At 27.8% G+C, this 22,079-nt stretch overlaps 3 protein-coding genes and 1 long non-coding RNA gene across 7 annotated transcripts; 2 read left to right on the top strand and 2 right to left on the bottom strand.

The window, feature by feature from the left end:
• Positions 1 to 2,447: 2,447 nt before the first annotated feature.
• LOC132920166 (ninjurin-A-like) lies at positions 2,448 to 9,551 on the bottom strand. Of its 4 annotated transcripts, none has more exons than XM_060982330.1 (4): positions 9,163 to 9,518; positions 3,809 to 3,985; positions 3,271 to 3,506; positions 2,664 to 2,761 (listed from the first exon to the last, which is right to left on the bottom strand). In XM_060982330.1, exons 1-3 carry the CDS (start codon positions 9,190 to 9,192, stop codon positions 3,279 to 3,281), a joined length of 435 nt encoding a protein of 144 aa, XP_060838313.1. In that variant the 5' UTR covers positions 9,193 to 9,518; the 3' UTR covers positions 2,664 to 2,761; positions 3,271 to 3,278. The 4 variants fall into 4 exon arrangements, with proteins under 4 accessions (XP_060838316.1, XP_060838313.1, XP_060838314.1 ...); XM_060982331.1 differs by lacking the exon at positions 2,664 to 2,761 and having other exon boundaries at positions 3,163 to 3,506; positions 9,163 to 9,352; positions 9,417 to 9,551; XM_060982332.1 differs by lacking the exon at positions 2,664 to 2,761 and having other exon boundaries at positions 3,163 to 3,506; positions 9,163 to 9,313; positions 9,417 to 9,551.
• Positions 9,552 to 11,641: 2,090 nt separating this feature from the next.
• Positions 11,642 to 12,298, top strand: LOC132923479 (uncharacterized). The gene is made up of 2 exons (XR_009661179.1): positions 11,642 to 11,847; positions 11,928 to 12,298. It is a non-coding gene; the product is annotated as an uncharacterized LOC132923479 (long non-coding RNA).
• Positions 12,299 to 14,047: 1,749 nt separating this feature from the next.
• LOC132923478 (zinc finger Ran-binding domain-containing protein 2-like) lies at positions 14,048 to 16,133 on the bottom strand. Its single transcript, XM_060987503.1, has 2 exons — positions 14,865 to 16,133; positions 14,048 to 14,554 (listed from the first exon to the last, which is right to left on the bottom strand). Exon 1 carries the CDS (start codon positions 15,567 to 15,569, stop codon positions 14,883 to 14,885), a length of 687 nt encoding a protein of 228 aa, XP_060843486.1. The 5' UTR covers positions 15,570 to 16,133; the 3' UTR covers positions 14,048 to 14,554; positions 14,865 to 14,882.
• Positions 16,134 to 17,346: 1,213 nt separating this feature from the next.
• LOC132923476 (zinc finger protein 436-like) lies at positions 17,347 to 22,076 on the top strand. Its single transcript, XM_060987501.1, has 9 exons — positions 17,347 to 17,756; positions 18,332 to 18,493; positions 18,741 to 18,923; positions 18,995 to 19,141; positions 19,714 to 19,823; positions 19,921 to 20,219; positions 20,359 to 20,556; positions 20,637 to 20,851; positions 21,071 to 22,076. The coding sequence occupies exons 1-9, from the start codon at positions 17,613 to 17,615 to the stop codon at positions 21,137 to 21,139; spliced, it is 1,527 nt and encodes a 508-aa protein (XP_060843484.1). The 5' UTR covers positions 17,347 to 17,612; the 3' UTR covers positions 21,140 to 22,076.
• Positions 22,077 to 22,079: the final 3 nt, after the last annotated feature.

Here is a 22,079-nt window from a genome sequence, read left to right as displayed (position 1 = left end):
CAGTTTAGTACACTTTATTTAAAATGTTATGTACTTTTTTTTCTATTTCTATTATTATTATAATTATTTTTATTTTAACGATTATATACTGTAAGTCAGTAAGAAAACTACGAGAAAAACAAATTTTTAATAGTAATAGGTACCCAGTGTCAGCCTGGCTATGGCCTATGGGCCGCGAATGCGGCCGGAGCTCCTCCGTTTTTTATTTTGTTCTTTGTAGGTTTAATGGAATAGGGACCTCGTAAAGTATTTATCAAAATATTCAGCCGTAATTTTTAGGAGCAATTTTTCTTTCGGGGCCCAGGAAATTGAAAATTGAATCAATAATCAGATGCTTGCCAAATGGTGCATAATAGTACCATTGTCAAGTAACAAGTTGGAGGAGGTTTTTTGGATTATCTGCTACTGCAAGTTAAGTTAGGTTTTATCTTTCTTCTTAAAAACAATGCGCTCGGGCGAGGCTACGAGTACCCCGCTTGCCCGACCCTGCAAATTCAGCGATCATGCAAATTATTGCATACAAAAATATGTATAATGTATTAATTTACAATACTATATATACAATATACGTCTTTATCTGTATAATATATAAATATATAATCACGACGAAGATAAGACATTGACTTTTGAATGTTAAGTTAAATAATATTATTGCTTATGGATTTGTTTCCAAAGTTGAATTCTATAATAAAAATATAATTTTAGTTTTCGTAATTTCGTTTCTGTGTTATTAATAATTATTATTTATTGTTTTGTAGTTTCATAGTTTATTTTTAAACTAATGATTTTCACCGCGTCGACTTTGCGTTAATATTATATAAATCTTACCCCATTTATGTTGATGGCTATAGAAAAAAATATAGCTATTGATACTCAAAAACTGATTAAGACAATAGCTTATTCATCTAATGAATTAAAAAAGATTAATTATATAAAAATTGTGTTTTATTATTTAAAGAATTCTTACTGTTTCAAAAATAATTAGTTGTAAAATTGCTTTTATATTTAAGTTAACTCATGGTTATTAATTATTATGTATTAATAATAAATTATCAGTTGAATCAACATAGGCGTAACTAGGGGGGGGCTTGGGTGGGCTTCAGCCCCCTCAGAATTTTTGGGTAAATGTATGTGCTTATAAACATATATTAGTATTAACTTTATGATAGCCTACAATATAAAAAAATATAATGTTTCATATAAATACGAATAATCATTCAAGTCAACTGTAATCATCAATAGAAACAATAAATATAATAATCTAATTAAAAAAAATTTGCTATAAAATATTTTTAACCCCCCTAAACTTTAAGGACTAGTTATGCCTATGCAGTTGATTAATGATTATACATTTATAATATAAATTTTATATTATGACCCATGTTGGTAAAATGGTAAAAATGTAAAGTGTTATTTCAATAAAATGTCATTTACATTTTTTTGGGGGCCCCTTAAAAAAACTGATCCATGGGCCTTTGGTGTGCCAGGCTGATACTGTAGGTACCTACATCATTTTGGTTCCACAGTTCCACACACATTTTATCTCTAATAAAAGTTAGTTGTGATTTCCATTGGATGTCCAAAAATGGATAATCATCCCTTAATCTTTTTATACCTAGTGATAAATTAATACCCAGCTAATCTTGCTTCCATTTATCTACAATAATAATTTATTTTATGTATAAATAAGCACTGTTATACTGTTTAGTGTTTACTTGTATAGTTTTATTTTTTTTTATTATTAATATTAAAACATATAACAATGGTACATTTAATTTGCACGTTATTATCTATGATATAAATATATGTATAATAATATGTCATGACTGACATGACTCATTAATAACTCTACAGTTATTGATTTAAACTACAACAAAAAAAAAACAAAATTGACTGTAAAAAACTAGGTAAGAATTTTCATTTTCCATTCTTGTTTTTTTCCCTTCGATGATTTTGAAAAGTACTTTAAAATATTTATTTTTGACCGCCCAACGTTTTAAATCAAATTTTCTATCGGAAATCACCCTCATAGTTAAACATTTAGAATGTTCAAAAAGGTAGCCGGTAGGTAATGACAGACAAAAAATTATAACAAAAACACATTGTTGTAAAACTAATACATTATTATGAATTGTTCTACTCAGAGGAAGTATGACGTGTAAAAAAATTGTAGAGGTATTTATTAAAAAAAAAATGTCTTTTATTTAGAACGTACTCGGGTATATAATATAAAGGTCACTTAAGATAGGTATTCTCTTTTAAATACTTCGCCATAAATAATAATAATATTTTAAATTTAAATATCAATTTAAAATACCTATGTATTTATAAAGTATGTACCTAGCCACCTAGGTATAATAATCCGATTTTATATGGGCACTAGTATTTTACTTATGCATAATTTGTAATATAGGTATCAAAAGAGAAGGATGAAAATAAAACCAATATTTTAGTTACGTTTCAATAAACTATATTTTTAAAATGTACAATGATACAAGTATTATTAGGTATTTTAGTTGAAAACATTTTTTGGGAAGTAAAAAAGCGAAGAGGTACAACTGACTTATCAAGTCTGTTTTTTCAAATTTGTAATCGGCGAGGAACTAACGTCAAATCCAAAACCTGATATGGTTATATTTATTGTAGTTATCAGGAAAACCATAATGACGGAAACGTCGTTTAAAATCAAACACTTTCGTTGGTCTTTTTCTTTCTTTATGTCCAGCCCTCCAACAACCAAGAATATCCCACCAACGAGCACCTATATATAGAACAGAACACATAGTATACTATATCATATAATTTGGATAATTTTCGAGTTGTATTTATACACTCCCTAATAATATGATAAGTAATGTACATGCAGGCTTGAATGACGACGGTAGACATGACGTTCAATACTGACCAGTGACCTACCCGCAATTCCTTTAATATTATATGCTTTAATCGGTCACCTTTTCTGAAATTTTTAATTTTTACACATTGTGTAATTTTATGCTTATTTCGTATCCTATCCCAATGTAATCTAAACAATTTATCTTATAATGTCTAAGTCATAAATTAATAATATCATGGTAATATATTTTATTAAATTATAAGTTGATATTCCCCCCCCCCCGGCACCCATGAATATGTTTAATTATAATAAATTTAAAATTAATATCGTCTGGTAGTCAACAAATACAGTACAGTAATATAATATAATTGCATAATATTATAATACGTATTAGTGTACATCGATTGTTTTTTTTTTTTATTATCGGTATATACATAATTTGTCAATTGGAATTGATGGACGGGACGGACGGTGCGTTGAATGTTGATGTCGGTACGATGCTGGCTAATCCGGAATCAAAAGCTCCTATTATTATGTTGATCGTGAACACCATAAACGTGCATACGACTGGCACTTGGTTGATGAACAGCGACGACGTCTTGTACTCGATCAAATGGAAACGACAGTCCCGAAGCAGGTTTAGTGATAGAAATATCATTCCCATGAACACCTATAGGACGCGTAGTATTTCAGCAGAAATAATATCAATAGTGGTCAAAGTGGTTATACCGTATAATACTATAATATAATATATATTTTATACATGTAACTACTTAGAGTTTATTTTCGATTTTAAAAATTATACCTAGTTAATTTTTTTTTGCTCTTCAAAAAATGTCAACCCTTCAGATAAATCGTGCGTATTTGTACTATAAGTTAGGTCAGGTCTAACTATCGCTTATATTACTGTCTATAATACTACCTATGTTGTGTATATTATAATATACATATTATATAGGTGCATCAACTCACTTGTAAAAATATAGACGTGGCAATCAATACTAACAGAGGCTTGTAAAACTCGTGTTTCTCACCCACTTGAAGGATGTATTTCAGTTGGTTTGCGTTGGCTGTCAACAAGGCGATATCCAACATTCCCTGAGCAATGGTCTTTTTGGTTGCATACCTGTTGACGTCTAACGGCTTGGCCTTAAAAAAAATTTCATTTAGGTTTATATTATTTATATATTTTTCTATATACGTAATTATTAATCATATATAGGTGTATATTATTTCGTTTCAATACGTAGATAATATTAAGTTGGCCGATAAGGCGATAACCTACCAAAAACTATATCCTAAGGATAGCTTATCAAAATGTTATATCCCCCATCAACGTCTCCTTATTATTGAAATAACTGTTTATGAAAATGTAATAATTAGTAAGAAAAATCGGTGCCAGGCACGTACAGAGAGGAGTGTTTTGGGTGTTCAAACAACCCCCCAAGTACTTGGGTTTTTGTATGGTTATTTACTTATTCAATTTTAATCTTAATTTTGTTATATCAATAATTGTATTTAAAAAAAGTAGTTTAAGTATATCTAATTTTCATAAAAAATTGTTGTATATTTATTAAAAAAAGTTCTACTTTTCAATAACTGATTTGCAAAAACACCCCCCAATACTTTATTGTGCGTACGTCCCTGATCAGTGCTATATGTAAAGGTATAATAGGTATGTATAAAGTATAAATAGTTTGTGTGGTCTATTTTACATCATGTGTGTATCATGCGATTTTTAGATACTAATTTCATTTAAAAACAACGGTAATTTGTGTTGTTCAAACGTTTAACCTAATTACTACGAATATTCTATGTTTAAAAAAATTATGTATGTATAGGTAGTATACCTAACATAGTAACATTATAGGTACCTACTTAACATATAGGTAGGTGCATAATATAATATTTAAGTATTATATGATTATTGAATATTGTCAATATTGATTATAATTATTTATAGATCTTCTCTATGTTTGTATATTTTTAATAGCTTAATTCATGCGCATTACCTACTTTACTTACAATTACAATAAGTAGTATTACAATTAATGTTCCTACCTACTTACTACGTAGTACGAATATGTCATATTAACATACAACGTTTACTATAATATCATAAATTTAAAATCTACAATATTCAATTTCAATTCGACAATATTTTTTGTTCTTATCGACCTTCCCAATATGTATATCGCGTCTATTTCGTGTTCTGACCCGTTTCGTGAAATAGATAGATACCTAGTATGAAACTTGTTCAGGCGTTCAGTTGTTCCATAATCTGTACATCACATGGCGAAATAAATAATACGTGTATAACTATAAATTATAATTAGAAACAATTAAAACTATGAAAACATTGAAAACCTTGCTCTCCTGTTGTTAAATCATTTAAATCTACTGTTTCCCTTAGATTTTAGAAATAACTTAACTATTTTGCTTCTTTGACCTCTGATGTCTGATACTTCTACATAGTTACATCAATATGTAGCAAACATTAGAAAATAATAAAATATATTTATTAAAACTACGGCTAATAAATAATATTATAAATTGAGCAATTTTCATGCTAACTTTTAAAAAGCAGCGCATAATACAATCTTTATATCTACATTCTACATTGTTGGGATATACCTAATATATGTATTTATAAATTATACTTACGCAAATGTATAACAAAAAATCGCGAAACCATGACTTAAGCTATAAGTAATTATACTATTTATTAGTTATTAATTATTATAAAATATGGCTATATTATACTGTTGTTATGTATAGGTGCCTACGTTTATTATGCAACACTTTTGTTTTCGTAATACAAAGAATATATATTGTTTAAGTATAATACAGATTGTCAGACTATAATCTATAATTCTATATTACATGCATTTAAAGTCATCCATTTAGTAAATAGTTAACAAATTTAAAATGTAATAAGTATTAGAAATGTTTATTGTTTATCAACAATATAAATACATACATAAATATATATATATAAGGTCGTGGCCTTATAAAGTTATACATTATTACGTTTTAAACATTTCAGTATTATACTTATATTAATACATTATAGTATTGACCAGTGCCGAAGTTAAGGATCTCGAGGCCCTAAAGCAGCTAAAGAAGGTGCCTTTTAAAAATATATAAATATTATACATAAAAAACTGTTTTTAATTTGTTTTTAAAAACGTTTAAAATACGGTTCCGATACACATTACCACTTATACAACCATAAAAATATAACGTAACATAATATTAATTTCCAATAAGTTACTAATGTTACTATCTACCTTATAATAATATTCTTATAAGCCTATTTCTAACTAAGCCTTAAATAAATAAATAAATAATATTCTAATTACACACGAAATATTTCTCCATAAAGATCCATTTTGTGTGAAATTTTTTTTTTTTTTTTTGGTATCTGTCCGTGGGCCTTGGACTCGGGAAGGTAAGGCAGCTGCCTAGTTTGCCTAGGTGGAAGTTTGGCACTGATGTGGACTTTATAATCATAATAAGTAGATAGGTACGTAATAACAATGTATTATTGTTTAACCTATAGATTCAAGTCCTTAATCTGAAATATTTTAGATTGTATTTACAAAAATGAACCTAAATAATATGTAGCCGTGAGTTTTGTTGCGCCATTTAGGAATGGAAATGAATAATATATTTAGGTATAATTTATAATCTTGATGAATTTTAGTCATAAATACTGGAAAACAACGTGCCAATATATTATAATTTCAATAGTTACCTATATTATTTTAGGTATTAGAGTCAATTTTAGGCTATATTAATAATAAATACAACTTGTGTCAATTTAATTAAATACTTTATAATAAATAAATTAAATAATGTACTAATATACATGTTAAAAAAGATCTTAGAACCGCCTCCGTTTATAAATGTCCATATGTTTAGTAGAGCACTAGAACATGTTTGGTATAATGACCAAGGCCGTACTCAGAAAACATTTTCTAAGGGGGGTGGGGTAAACAAAGTTTAATAAGTAGTGTATAAAATAATGATGAAATAATTTCTAAGTTAACGTCATGTGAGAAAATTTCTGGCGAGGAGAGATGAACTCCTAAACCCCCAGGCACGGCCTCGATTATGATTGTATCATATTCATATTGTATACAACTAACTTAATATGTTCCTAAGGTCATCGACCAAAATAAAACAATCTTTTATTTTCTCGTTCTAGATTCTTTGTCGTTTTTATTGTACTTTAGTACTTATATAATAGACTTACAATAAATTAAATATTATACGAGTACGCAATTTCATTTACAATAATATGTCCCTCGATTTACGATTATAATGGATTATTGCTGATCATATTCATCATATACAGGCCTGAAGGGTGGCCGTCGCTTAGTAACCAAACCAATTTATACAAACACAAGTATAGATGAATAAAAATAGTGATAATAGTGAGTAAATTATTCTAAACTTCTGTCTATGTATATATTGTTTAAAGAAGGACCAAAGACTATAATATAATATTGTATCTTATTGCCCTTATAAATTCAAATATTCAATTATTTTTATTTGTTACACAGTTTTCGATTAAAGTCATAGACGATTAAAAAATAAAAACATTATAACAAGTAAAACAATCGATAGTATACATATACTACGTAACATATAGTGTCAATAACTTAAATATAATAAATCGTATTTAACCAGTAACCACTTCCTATGACTTATGAGTTAAGTCTATATTCTTTTTGTCTTAATATTTTCGTTTTTTAATTTTATTAATTATAGGTATTATAGCAATTATAATAATTTATTTCAACAACTACAACAAGCTATTATTGAATTTTAATTTTTACGTTTTCCAAAATATTGTAAATAGATAAATAGGATTTTGTGCATGATTCATGGTCATGACGGATCAATTTAAATCAAATCATTCAATTTATAAATTAATTATTTTTTTGCGTGAAATGTTGGTTCCATGTTTTTGTTATTTTGTATTGTTACTTTTTTTTTAAAAAAAAACCACGTAAATACACGTAATAAATTGCTTTTGTATAAAATAATATAATTATAACAGAGACGTAAATAAAATAACGAAATTAATACCTATTGAATATAATTTAAATCTACAAAATTATGGGTGTCCATATCATATACTAAATAATATAAACTTTAGTACTTTACAAATTTATACTTAGGTATATTATATTTTTTTAGTTCACTGTTCACTCGAAGAAATCCTTAAATAATATCAATTAAATTCAAATAAAAGTAATGGTATATGGAACGGTAGTCAGAAATAAGTACTTAGAGTTCTTTTTTATTAGTTTATTATGAGTTTCTTTTAAAATTAAAATTATGCATTTAAATCGACTGCGAAAATATTGATTGCCAAACAAACATTTATCATTATTAACCTTAAGTCTTAGCATCGTTATATTCTGTGTATTTACTATCAATTTTATACCGAAAATTTCTATACACAAATCGTGTTCGTATCACTTCGAAGATAAATTATACAAATGTGTACTCAATGTATTTTAGTCAATTTGTTTTATCATCCATGATTATAACGATCTTTAATTTCAGGACGTTATTTTTTAAAGTTATGTTAAAGTATATTTAATCAAACATAAATCATATATAAATATATCATCTGATAAAAAGGTATTTACTCATTTTAGCAATTCGTTCAAATTGTTCTTGAACTTACTAGATTCAATTTGCTGTCAAAACTACACTCATTTTTGAAAATAATTATTATAGTACTTAATAATATTACGCGAAATGCGAGCTTATTGACTAGTTATTGTAATATTATAAACTGGAAAATTATTTTTATTATGTAATATAAAAAAAAAAGTTCTCTAATTACCAACATATCCCGTTATATATATACAGAGAAACATCAATAAATTATCATTTAATATAAAATTTCCATTACCCACTAGGCTAAATTAAATTGATTTTGCCCGGAGCTGGAAGTTTGCCTAACTAAATCCAACAGTCATCGCCACCGCAACGTCTACACATAATAAGCACGTAATTTTAATTAGTAGGTGCCTACCTATCTACGAATATAGTAGATCAGTAACCATAATAAGCTATATTGGCTAATAAATATTAATGTAAATTTTCAAATTAAAAGTAAGTATAGGTACCTACTCAATGCTTTTATATTATATCTAACAAATATATATATACCTACTTAGTCGACGTACGACGTTAAAATGGCATTTACCTATAAGACTTATAACTAGTTATAACTAATGTGCCTTTTATAATTATTAATAATTTTAACGGTGTAGAATAATATTTATTTGTAATGTGCTTACCGTTGTAAAGTTCAAGTCACCGACTGACATTGTTTTTACGTATATTATGTATTTATTATATAGTAACTGGTACGGTGATGGCGGAACGGAGTGAATATTCCGCGCGGTATAGGCGTATTATAATGATCGAGTTCGATATGATGTGCACCGCCTTAAATGTACATATTAGTATATTACATAGTCCTCGACACTGTATAATACAATGTTAAATTATGCCTACAGATAATTATAAAATATAATAGGTATTAATATACCTATTTATGTGCACTGCAAAGGGCAATATCGTATACAGAGGAACGACGCGACACGCGTGCACGCTTTTCAACGGAAGACTGTTGCGCCCCGAATCCTATGTACACCAACGAACAGATCTAAACATTATATTATTGTATACTGTAGGTAGGAAGGTCGAAGGTAGGAACCGCGATTGTACCGCAACGATTCGATTTTCCGCGCGCCGTATTATTCTGTAGATTTATTTACCTAAATAACACAAATCTTTGTACAAATACGCGTATAATGATATTGCTAAATTATTATATAATAATAATTACCTATATAATTATTATTATATTTTATGTTTGAATTACAGTACCGTCTAAATTCACAATGTTGGCGGAGATTTTACGAACAGCGAATATATTTTAAACATCATAATATAGTTGTGTTACCCTATATATGTATGACGTGATCTGTACCCCGCCGAATTTTTAGCGCGAAATTTGAAAGGCTGCAGCTCATCGTGTTGCGTATACCTACCCACGTAAATTCATTGGCTCCATGTACCTATACCATTATAGCTATAGGTGGCTTTGTATATATACATATATACTGCAGGTAGGTACCTGCGGAAAATGCGATTTCCCGAGAGTTACGCTTTGACATCGTTATACGGTCGGCGTGTCCAATCGATCGCTGAATAGTGTATTATTATGTATAGGTATTAATTTATTATTATGATACGGCCTATAGTTATATATTATATATACAGGGTGTGTCACCGGGTGCTTAGATATTATTGTTCGTCCATGTCGATACATTTTTATAACTGATTAAAATCATATTCTTTTCGTATAAACGACGTTTATCATATTTGTATTGATTATTATATTTTGCTTTAACATTGTTTGATTTTAGGCGTTTCAGCTATACAGTTTTGAAGTTGTGTTTTTATTTACTTACTCTGCGCTGCTGCAATAATTACATCATCGACCAGTTTTTAGAGTTTTTACTCAACCTATATGGATGGATAGGAGTTAATGTTTTTTTTTAATAATATTTTTATAACACTGCAGTTTCTACTCTAAATACCTCAATGGTCATCGAGCATGAAGGAGTATAATCATTAATCAACATTGTGAAGTATTAAGTATAATATTTGTCGGCGTCTGGTGGCCATAAATAAACATAAGATACCCTGTATAAGAAGAGTTTTGTAAATCGGAAATACCTTGTGCTACAAAGGACGCTGCGGTACGCAGTCCATGACGTTGGATAATGTTTAGAGTATTTGTATATAGCTGCAGGTACTTACGACTGTTTTAGACAATAACTATAAACTATAAAGTACATTCTCTTATTTATTGTATACTACATATTTACAAGAAAATTATTTTTTTTGAGAGAGAGAGAGAGAAATCGAAAGTGTTCGTGGTGGTATAAATATACGAAGAAACGTATTTCGTAGTTCAACGCTCCATTTACATGTATAGGTATTTAGAATTTTATCAAAAGGGTGATAAATATAAAAAAAAAATTCATAATTTAATTATTTGGCTATGACACGCATAAAATACATTTTAAAATTTTTTTAAAACACGTTGAACACATTTATTGGCTAATCAAAGGATATAAAAATGTCAAAAGAAAACCTACTACATTATTGAGCATAAAAAATTATGTAGTGTTGTCATTTGAAATGCTGAACTACATTAGGTATACAAAAAATATTAAGTATTATAGGTAATATGCTCAATCACGTTTTACTGAATTATTTATTTAATTATTAACTATTATATTATACTGCAAAGTGCGAGATTTGAGTAAAGTGTAGGTATAAAGATTGATTTTACTTAGAAAACAGTTCAATACTTCTAATTACGATGTTTGTCTATAAACGCATTCATATTTTTATAAACAAGCCATTTTTTTTTATTTATATTTACATAGTTTAAAAAAACTATTTTTAAATAGGAGAGTACACCAACTGCATCGCATACCTATATACTTTTAATTATCGCAGCATTCGCAACTAATATTTCTATAGATATCAAAAACGAAAAAAAGGCATTTCGCTCATAAACGTTCATAGGATCGTGGACGCTTTGCATATTGACATTTTTAAACAAGTTTTAGGGAGGAGCGTAGGCCTAGCGTAGTTTAGCCCCTCCTACAAATCTATAATATTAATATTATGTTCAACGTATTTATCCTATTCCTATACGCATTAACTAGGTATGTATTATATAGGCACTGACCAGTTGCTGTTGTTCCTTCAGATCCAATGCAGCAGGCAACACATCCGAAGTTATCGCCATGGTTTTCGGATGCTTTAACTGGTTGAGGAGAGGGGGGGGGGGTCGCGACCTATCCAGTCAGAATAATTTAAAATATATATATTGTTTAAATTTATTTCATTTCACTGTACGATGAAAATTTAGATATATGAACATGATTAATTAATAGGTAATTATTATGGTCTGTTATTACTTTTATGCAAAGACCAGCGTTTATATCAATTAGCTATTCTTTTTTTTCTTTTGAAGCATCATGTTCGCAAAAAACGACTATAATAAAATGGGTCGCTACCCCCGAATCCTATAAGGGTTGAAGACAACGAAGACCACGGGAGCTGGTGTGGCGCCCATGCCGTTGCACGATCGGAGTATAAGTTCTGTCCACTGTTAGGCCACCGAACGACGCCACGGCGGTCGTATAGAATGGAGTGTGGCAAACGGCAATATTATGCGACGCACACTCGTGCACCCATGTAACGTTATAAGTACCTAACTGAAACTAATTTTTTCATTATTTGTAAATGCGCACTCGGTGTTAAATCAATAACGTCTATAAAATATGTAAATGTTTAAAGGTAACTTATTTATTATATTCAATACATTTATTCTATTTACCGACAGCGCATAGAACATGTACTGTACTACCTACTGTCATATAGATATAAAAATAATAAATATTATAGCATAATAAGTCATGGAAGTCATCAAGTAGGTATGTTTATTTATTATTTGTTTGATTTGTGTACAATAGTCAATAATATACGATAGAGATACATATAAATATTATAAATAGATAGTAGACACACATTATTATGCATAGGTGGGTACTGCATTCAGCATTGTATTTCTCACCATCATCTAACTTATTGTGAATAAGTAGGTTAAGTTTTACTAGTTGTAGCTTCTAGCATTGATTATAGAATAGTCTATTCTATTATGTTATTCTATAATCAATGGTTATAGGTATATAATATTAATATTATGTATTTATGTAATATGTATACGTCCATACAACAAGATTTACCAAACATGCACACTTCACTCTTCCTTAAGGCTTAGTTATGCATTCGTTTTAATTATAATTTTTGGAGTTGTTAAGTACAGTGTACTTAGGATAGGTACGACATTTTAGCTTGTGGTTGAGTTAAAAGTCTTAACTCAAAACCAACCAGTATTTTTCAAATAAGAACTAAGTAATTCTCTACTTTAAAATTGTTAACCATGAACCAGATGCTTTTTATGACTATGTGTATTAATCGAAAATTCCAATAGATTTTTAAGTTGTTGGTCTTTAGATGTCTATGTACAATGTACTTACTAAGGATAATATTAATTATTAATCCAAGATAATAGGTGTAGGCAATATTGAAAATTAAAGTAGATTGTAGATAATGAATCTTAATTCATTAAAATTTTATAATAACAAATTTTTAAACTGTTGCAGTGTATACATTATTACAATAAACTAATAATTAGATACCTACCCACTAAATTAGTATCATAAAATGTAAAAGAAAAATAGATCGTATACTAATATGTTTCCTTTTAATTAGCTAATTTTTAATCTGCCTGTCTAGAATTGTAATTCATTGTTTTAAATTCTAAGATTACTTTTTACTGGTAAATAATATAAATACATTTAGGATAAATTAAAATATATAATATGATTGATGATTTATGCAAAATAAAAATAAGAATCTTGAACATTAATACATATACTTTAACTTTTTATGAAAATACATTTATAATAATCTAACCAAGGACAAGATTTTTTTTTTTTTTAAATGATTACCTATCATAATAATATTGAATTTTTTCTTAACATTTACAAATAATATAGGTACATAATAATTAATAACTCATCTCCTCATAGACATATGGCTGTGATAATAATTGATGATGCATACAATTAGAATTATAATCATAACAAAATGCTATCATTTATATTATTTATGACAAATTGTCATACATAATACACAAAATTACTTTGTATTAAAAATGTTGACAGTTCAAACTTTATACTATACAAGTAGTCTCAAGATCACTCAAGACACATTTTACTAATATGTAAGTATTATTATTTCAGTCAATTTAATCTAAAAAATTCAAAATGTAAGTTTTAATTTTAAAAATACTTGCAAGTAATAATGTAATCATATTTAAAAATTACAAATATGAAAATAAAAACAATTCCATTAATAATACAAAAATATTAATTAAATAGGTACATATTAAATTATTGATACTTTATCTTAAATCTATTTCCAATAATAAAATAAAATAATTTATAATCAATACTTGATATTTAACTCTCAATATATGTAGTCGGAAATTAAATGTAAGGTTTATGTAAATATTTTAATGACAAATTAAAACTTGGAAGTCAATGCTTTAATTAAACAGAATTCAACATATTTGTACAAAGTTAATACAATATTACAGGTTTTGTGTAACAGGATAGAAATATTAATATTGACTGCAACAGATTAATACAAATTTAATTAGTCCAAAATTGGTGAGAATATTAAAGATAAAATGTCTTAATATTTGTGAAATAAAGAAAATATATTATTTTTAATATATCCACACAAGGAAAATTGGATATATTTAAAATGACAAAAGCTGTACAACTTATTTTAATTACATAGTTTTAGTATTTTGGCTTTGTATGCATACAATATATTAATTAATATAAGTAAAATAAAAATATGCAACAGTTAAAATATATATAAATCGATAGTGTTCAAAATAAATAAAATTTCAGAAAAACATATGATCTAATTACTAAATGAATTTGTTGTATGGTTGATTTATTGGAAAATATTGATTGTAGACTGGTCAGTGGTCAACAACGTTGTAGATAGCCATAACTTAAACTGAAAGATAAAAATAACATAATATTATTATAACAGAATGTCAAAAGTACTTACAAAAACTTGAAACTGAGATTAATTTTGTTCTGGTGTTTGGTGGTATCAAAGAGAATTGTGTAATATTATAGAGTAATTAATATCTTCAACTTATAAGTTTAGTTATTTAAATTGTTTTATATTTATAAAAACTATCATGTTTTTCATAAGTTTCAGATACAAAATGTCATAAAATATAATATTTTATTAGATAAATGTGATGATTTTTCATGCACCGATAAGTTAAATTAAAAAAAAAAAAATAGTTAATACTTACAAAACATTAAAAACATAATTATTTTAATGGTGATCTAGATCTTGATCTATCTCTTTTGGCTTGGGCTGCTAGGTCATCCCATTCAGATAAATCATATTTTGAAAGATCTCCATCTTCATCATCATCGTCATCATCATCCTCCTCCTCCTCATCATCATTTTCAATAACAGCATTTGACCATGTTTTATTTCTTCCTCTATCGTTGTTATCTTCTTTGCCATTTTGACTATTGGAATCCTCGCTTATAGAACCACTACCTCGTTTTTGTTTTTTTTTCTTACGTCCAAACTCATCATATTCATCATCTGATTCTTCTCGTTTGACATACTCAACAACTCCTCTGTCATTATAACCACCTCCATAACCAGTACGTTCTTCTGGATCAGCAAATTTAGGCGCATTGCACATATTACATTGAGATCGACGTGCCCAATTCACATTACCACACTTACTACATTGCCAGTCATCAGCAGAAAACAGACCCTTACTCTTTTCAGCAGCTGCCTTACCGATTTCAGCACCAGCTTTTTTCTTGACCGGTAAGTCTTCACGTTCTTTATTACATCGGTTACAATGTGTGCGACGAGCAAAGTTTATGTTTGCGCACTGAGCGTTTGGACAGATCCAGTCACCGTCGCTCATGCGAAATGCTTTACCAGCATCCAATGGCAAATCCTCCGCATTTGAGGACATATCACTAGACATTTGAAGAAATCTATGTTTACCAAATGTTACAAATCAGCCGTTGCCAATTTATATTAGCTGCTGCTGTTGCTGCTGTACATTGTAGTGATTATGCAAAAATGAAAACTGCCGAAATTATTTCTTGAGCATATCTATTATTATTGTTGAAAGCAAGATCTTGAGTTCGATTTACTCACTTGCGTGAATATATACACAAAACTGATACTATAAATTCGCATACAGACGGTAAATTAATGACGTATATTATGTAATATGGGTTGCAGCTATGAACATATAAAGTGCTCGCATACGAATTAAAATATAATTAAATTTCAGTTACGTACATTAATAAAACATACAGTGGACGATTTTAAATCAACCAAATGGCTACGATGTTGACGTATTATTTAGCTTGTTATTCGTGAACAGTAACATTACATTATAATCGTTCTTAATTCTTAAGATCTAAAGCATCATAATTATATGGTAGACAATTTTATAATTAGGAAAAAAAAAATTAGTGACGATAAAGTCGGTACTTCGGTAGTGCACCTAAGTTCTGACGATCCGGGTACACAGTCGAGTGGAAGGGGGCGTGTATTGCGATAACAGCCGACAGTGTGACCACATTATGAGGGATTTGATAATTGATAACAAAAAACTGTAAGCATTAAAGTATATTATTATTTTCGAAACCATTATAGAGTATGAGTATATAATAGAGTATAGACATGAAATAAACATAAAAAAAAAATTTATGTGTCTAAAATTATTTATAGTCACAAACTATAATCTTTAGGTCTTTATAGTTTACGCTTTACAGACATATCGTCGAATAAGCAAGCTATCCAAGTTTCAGGTTTCAACTTGACAATTAATTAATTTTTATCATTATTTTCATTCGGTAGAAAACAAAATGGCAGCAGCTTGCTACTTTCTACTTTTCTAGTATAGAACAATATTGCTCTACAGGGTGATCACCAATAATTTTTTCTAATAAAACTATAAATTATTCTAAATAAATTATTTAGATGATTTCTTTGACTATTTTTATGAATCTAATCGATGATTAAACGAGTAGTTTTACTTATTATTTATCAATATGTAAAGACATGATAAACTATGAAATAGATATACCTCATATTGTAATATTAACATTTTAATTTAATGACTCTAATTCTCAAATCAACATAGACCATTACCCTTTACAGTTAAGTAACTCAAAAATCCCTAGTTTGAATTTTATTTAGACGAATAAAAATAAAAAATATTCAAAACAAATTATCTGTTCAACATATTTTAATAATTTGGACTTTGGAGGGAAAAAATGTGATTCTTATTTGGTAAGCAAATGGTGGCATCGCCGCCAACTCTTAAATCGTATAAATGTGGCCTTTAGGCTTTAGAATTAGCTAAAAATTTCATAAATCAGAATATTAAAAATATAAGAATGTAACAATTATTAAAGGAACAATTTGGAGTGGGAGCATGGATGATAAATCACTCTGTATAGTATAGTGATTTTCATATTTTAAGACCATGGTTGAATAATATAATATAATATTATAATATTTATATTATTGTTGTAGTTGCCACCAGAAATATATATTATATGTATTTAACTAGATAGTCAATTATGTACTTGACTAGTGTATGCATACAAATATGAAATTATTAATAAATAATATACATATCTGTATTCTGTGGTGGACGGTGGTTGCAGCAAGCTAAGGGTTTCGTGGCCGCCGGTGTTATCAGTTGTTGCGATTACAGCTTACTAGGATTGGGGTACTGGTTAGCGCAAACATGCGAAATATGTGCAATGGTGCATGTGGTGCACTCGGTGGCCATTGATGGCAACAGCAGCAACAACAACAATAAGTAATAACAGACAACTACAGTCAACAACATCATCGCGTTCGCGAAGCGATCTTTACGCCAAAAACTGAAAAATAGCGACGCAAATGGCGGGGTTGTCGAATCTCCGCCTTGGGATAAATAGTACGTGGGTAGGATAAATCGAGTTGCTCTTGACCAATTTTTTTTTTTCGGAATTTCCGTAAGATGAGCATTTACAAAAAGGTTGACTTTTACGAGTTGTGCCGGCTCTGCATGTGCGTAGGCGGCAAGAAACACCATCTGTTCAAGAGTCGGGAGAGCAACGAACGGCAGCTACAGTTCAAACTGAAAAAGTGTATTCCCCTCCAGGTGAGTGAGACAACTAATAAGACACTAGTGCTTTACAATTAATATTATATGATCAGTGAATATTTTTCATCAACCCTTATGAGTTGACTGCAAGATCTGTCTGTAGTGTCTGTACTTCAGTTATTATTAGGTTATTTCAAATTTGTGGCTAGATTTTTAATGTTTTCAAATTATATTTGTCTATTCCGTTTTCGCATTTAAGAATTTGTGAATTTTTTGATTATTTAGGTAGTAAAAATTATTTTTTTTTTAAATAATATATTAATATAGTTTTACATACTTATTAAATTGTTTAATATAATTTCTAAAGTATTATAGTTGATTTAATTGTTTAGAAATTTACCTAATATGAATTAAAAGTTAGATGTTATAATATTATAGTTGTGTACATAATATTTTCTAAATAATTAGATATAAATGATTTCTTTTATATGAAAAAAATTATTTTATGTCAATAATATTATGTAGTTGTCATTTTTAAAAAACAATTTTCAAGATTCCTAATGTAATTTTTTGGTAATAATTTATTGAGATCACTGACTGAATATATTTATTATAATATATTTTTTTTTTAGATCAAAGAAAGTGACAGCTTACCAAAAGGAATATGTGAAAATTGTATAGCAAAAATGGATGAGTTGTATGAATTTATAGATCAATGTGTAAATACCGAATCAATGTTAAAAAGTTATTGTGCAACTTTAAGTGTTTCGGATCAAGCGAAATGCCAAGGAAAAGTAAGTTATTTTAATTTATATTTATTTTAATTACAAGTAACAGTTTTAATTAATTGGTAGATAATACTGTGAGGGACCTACCTTACTATTCATCACTTTTTGTACTGATCTTGAATATTTATAGTTAAATTAAAAAATGTTATAATTTAATTTGTTTTTGGTTAATAGTTTTCTGTATAATTTAACCAAATAATAGTAATTCAAATTAATTATCACCACTTTTTCCATTTAAAAACTATTATTTTAGGTTTATGTACGAGAATCTTTAGAAAATAATTCTGCAAGTACTAAGAAAAATAATAGCTCTGATCTTTCTTCATCTGTGCTTACAATGCAAAGTCTGTCTAACCTTGTTCAATCTGGATCAATACAAATAGTAAATGATGTAAACAGTAAATATCAAGATTTTTGTAAATATGATAATATGCAGGTAATTATTGGTTCTTAGTTAAAATATTAATGATTTATGTCTAATTACATCAATTTGTTGTTTTATAATAGCAAGTTATAACTAGTACAACTAATGGAGTTGAATCTATGAAGTATAATTATACGATAGCCAATAATTTAAACCAGTCGGTTCAAACAGATTCATCAAATGAAGAAAATGATGCTAGTGAAAATGTACAAACTATTTATTCTATACCTGTAAGCATTATAGATTGAACTGTTTCGTTATTCATAACTGCTATGCACTCAGTGCCAGATTTTTCAAGGTATTACCTTACCAAGTTGTAGGATTTCTAACATTTGTTAACAGCTACAACTATTATAATATGGTTTAATAATTTGATTAATTTATATTTTCTACTAATGTTCGTACTAATTTATCATTATTATAAAAAAAAAATTACAATTAAATACTAATAACCAGTCTTTATTTTGAATGATTTACCGAGTTTTACTCGGTAACTCGTCGGGTCAATCTGGCCCTATATGTAGTAGAAGTAGTAGAATAAATAAATAAATATAAATTTTGAAGAAAGTATACACACAATATTCATCAAACCCAACACATATGGGTCACTGTGTATACTACTTTTACTCAAAATTATTAAAAATATCTGTATAAAGTTTTTTTTTAATTTATAGAAAATTATTTATAAAAAATGCATTATATTGAGTTATGTTATGTTATAATAATATGTTTATTTGATCGGTTAATAATATATATACAAACTATTATATAATTTTAATAAGATGTTTTATTATTTTTTAAGGATAATCTTAGTTCAGATAAAGAAGATTCAGAATTAAATATTCATTCTATAAATTATGTGACTCCATTACCTGTTGAACCAGAGATTAGTCTGCATTATAATAGATCTGAGTTAGTTATTATCAAGTCAATATTCTTAATTAATTAAAAAACATTTTCAGTTATGTTTAGTTACTTCTATGTGTATTTTAAATTTTTGTTTTTGAAGTAACGATCAAGATTCAGATTTGGATAACAGTAAGCCTAATGATATCAAACCATATATGAATGGGTTTTTACCAATGGATGGAGCTCTTGCAACGTGCACTGCATGTGGTAAAGTATTAGAATCTGAGGAAGAAATAGTTATGCATAGTCAAGTATGCAAAGCTATAAACAATAGAAATGTTCATAATATACCGACAAGAAGTACAAGAGATACGATGCCTCCAAGATTTCCTTGTGATGTTTGTGAGAAAAAATTTAAAAGAAAAGAGCATTTAATCCAACATAGGAAACTTCATACTGGTAAGTATTGTATAATAAATAATATATTGTATATATCTTGAGTTTCTTATAACTATATAATCCATTACAAATTAATGAATTGTCTTAATTAATTTAATAATATTATATTATAATATAATTTTATTATGTTTATCTAAAGGGGAACGTCCATACAGCTGTGAGACATGCTCTAAATCATTTAGTCGTAAAGAACATCTTATGCGTCACATGTTGAGTCACACTGGTCAACGATTGTATGGGTGTGATTTGTGTCATAAACATTTTAGTCGTAAAGATAATCTTCACAAACATCGAACTACACATGGAGTGACTGGACCTCTTGTCTGTGAAGTTTGTGGTTGGTATTATATTTTAGAGTTTTTAGATAATTTGTCTGAAGACTATTAACTTTTAAAGTTCTAATGGTTATTGTATTAGGTAAATCATTTATTGTAAAACACTATTATGATATGCATATGGCAACACATAATGAGGTCGAAGATAGTCAGTTACCATATGTGTGTGATATATGCAAGAAACGATTTGCTACAAGTCAATTTTTAGTTACTCATCAGTTCAGGCATCGGACTAAAGGTTATACCAATAGTATTAAATCAGAGTCTGGTTCTGTTATTGAAGAATTCAAAGCTGAAGTAAATATACCCTACTATTAAAGTTGATTTATTGCCGTGTTTTATAAAATTAATGTTGTAAATTTATAATTTCATATGAAACTTTACTAAGTAATTAATTATTTTATTTCCATGACAAAATAATAATAATAATAATATAATAATTTATTTATTCTATATCTATTCTATTATTGTAATTAAAAAAATATTTATAATATAAAGTATGGTTTATTTTTACAGGTTGATCAACAAGAGAAGCAAAATCAACTATCTAATGTGCCAAATACAAATACATATCAAGTATCTTAATATCTTACGAAGATAATAATTCGGAATTAATTGTCAAAAGGTCAAAGCCCAAAATGTTCAGGTTTTCAGGGTGTAAATTATGGGTTCCTACAAACACTAGTTTTAGATTTAAGTCATATTATTTTGTACTTGAATGTTACATTTTAATTACTGTCACACGACACCAAATTTTATGACTATTGAAAGAATGACTTAGGTTTTAAGTTATTTTTGTGTAGAATAATTTTTATTTAATTTTTGGTGATTTTGCCAATTATTATTTTTTTTTTATGGAAAATCAAAACATTAGTAAATTATGTTCACAATTATTTTTAGTGCCTTTAAATTTAAATAACATTTCACGGTCAAATCTAATCAATTTAAGCTGAGGACAGATCCTCTAAAAACATATCACAATGCAGATGGTTGAATGTTCCATACATATTTAATGTAGTTGTGAAATCCTATTATATTTTTTTATGTTAATGATAGTAAAAACGTGTACAAAATATACCAAAAAACTAAAGGTGATGTTATTTTGAAATCCATAAACAGACTGATATAATACTAAGACAAACTTAGTTAATTGATTTGCTCATTAGAATTTAATACATGTTGTTTTAGCCGTTTTAGGTCTATTATGGTTAATTTACAATTTTTGACTAGAAAATTATATTTATTATGTATAATTCAACAATTTAAATTTATTTATAGTAAATATTGTTTGCCCTCTTTAAAAGTCTCAAAATTAATCCTAAAAATGCTGAAAATTTTTTAAATGTTCGGTTAGCCATTTAGTTAGATTTAATTTAAATTTTAGTTTGTATTTTTTTTTCTAAATTATCTGAATTATTTTTAAAAATATAATTTGTTTTTTTTTTATTAACCAATAATTTTATATAATCGGCCAGATATAAAAATAGATACTATTGTCTTTAAATAAAGGGTTTTATTATAATTT

The sequence above is a fragment of the Rhopalosiphum padi genome, chromosome 2, assembly GCF_020882245.1.
Source record: "Rhopalosiphum padi isolate XX-2018 chromosome 2, ASM2088224v1, whole genome shotgun sequence".
NCBI classification, from domain to species: Eukaryota; Metazoa; Arthropoda; class Insecta; order Hemiptera; family Aphididae; genus Rhopalosiphum; species Rhopalosiphum padi.
This window is presented reverse-complemented; position numbering and strand designations above follow the sequence as displayed.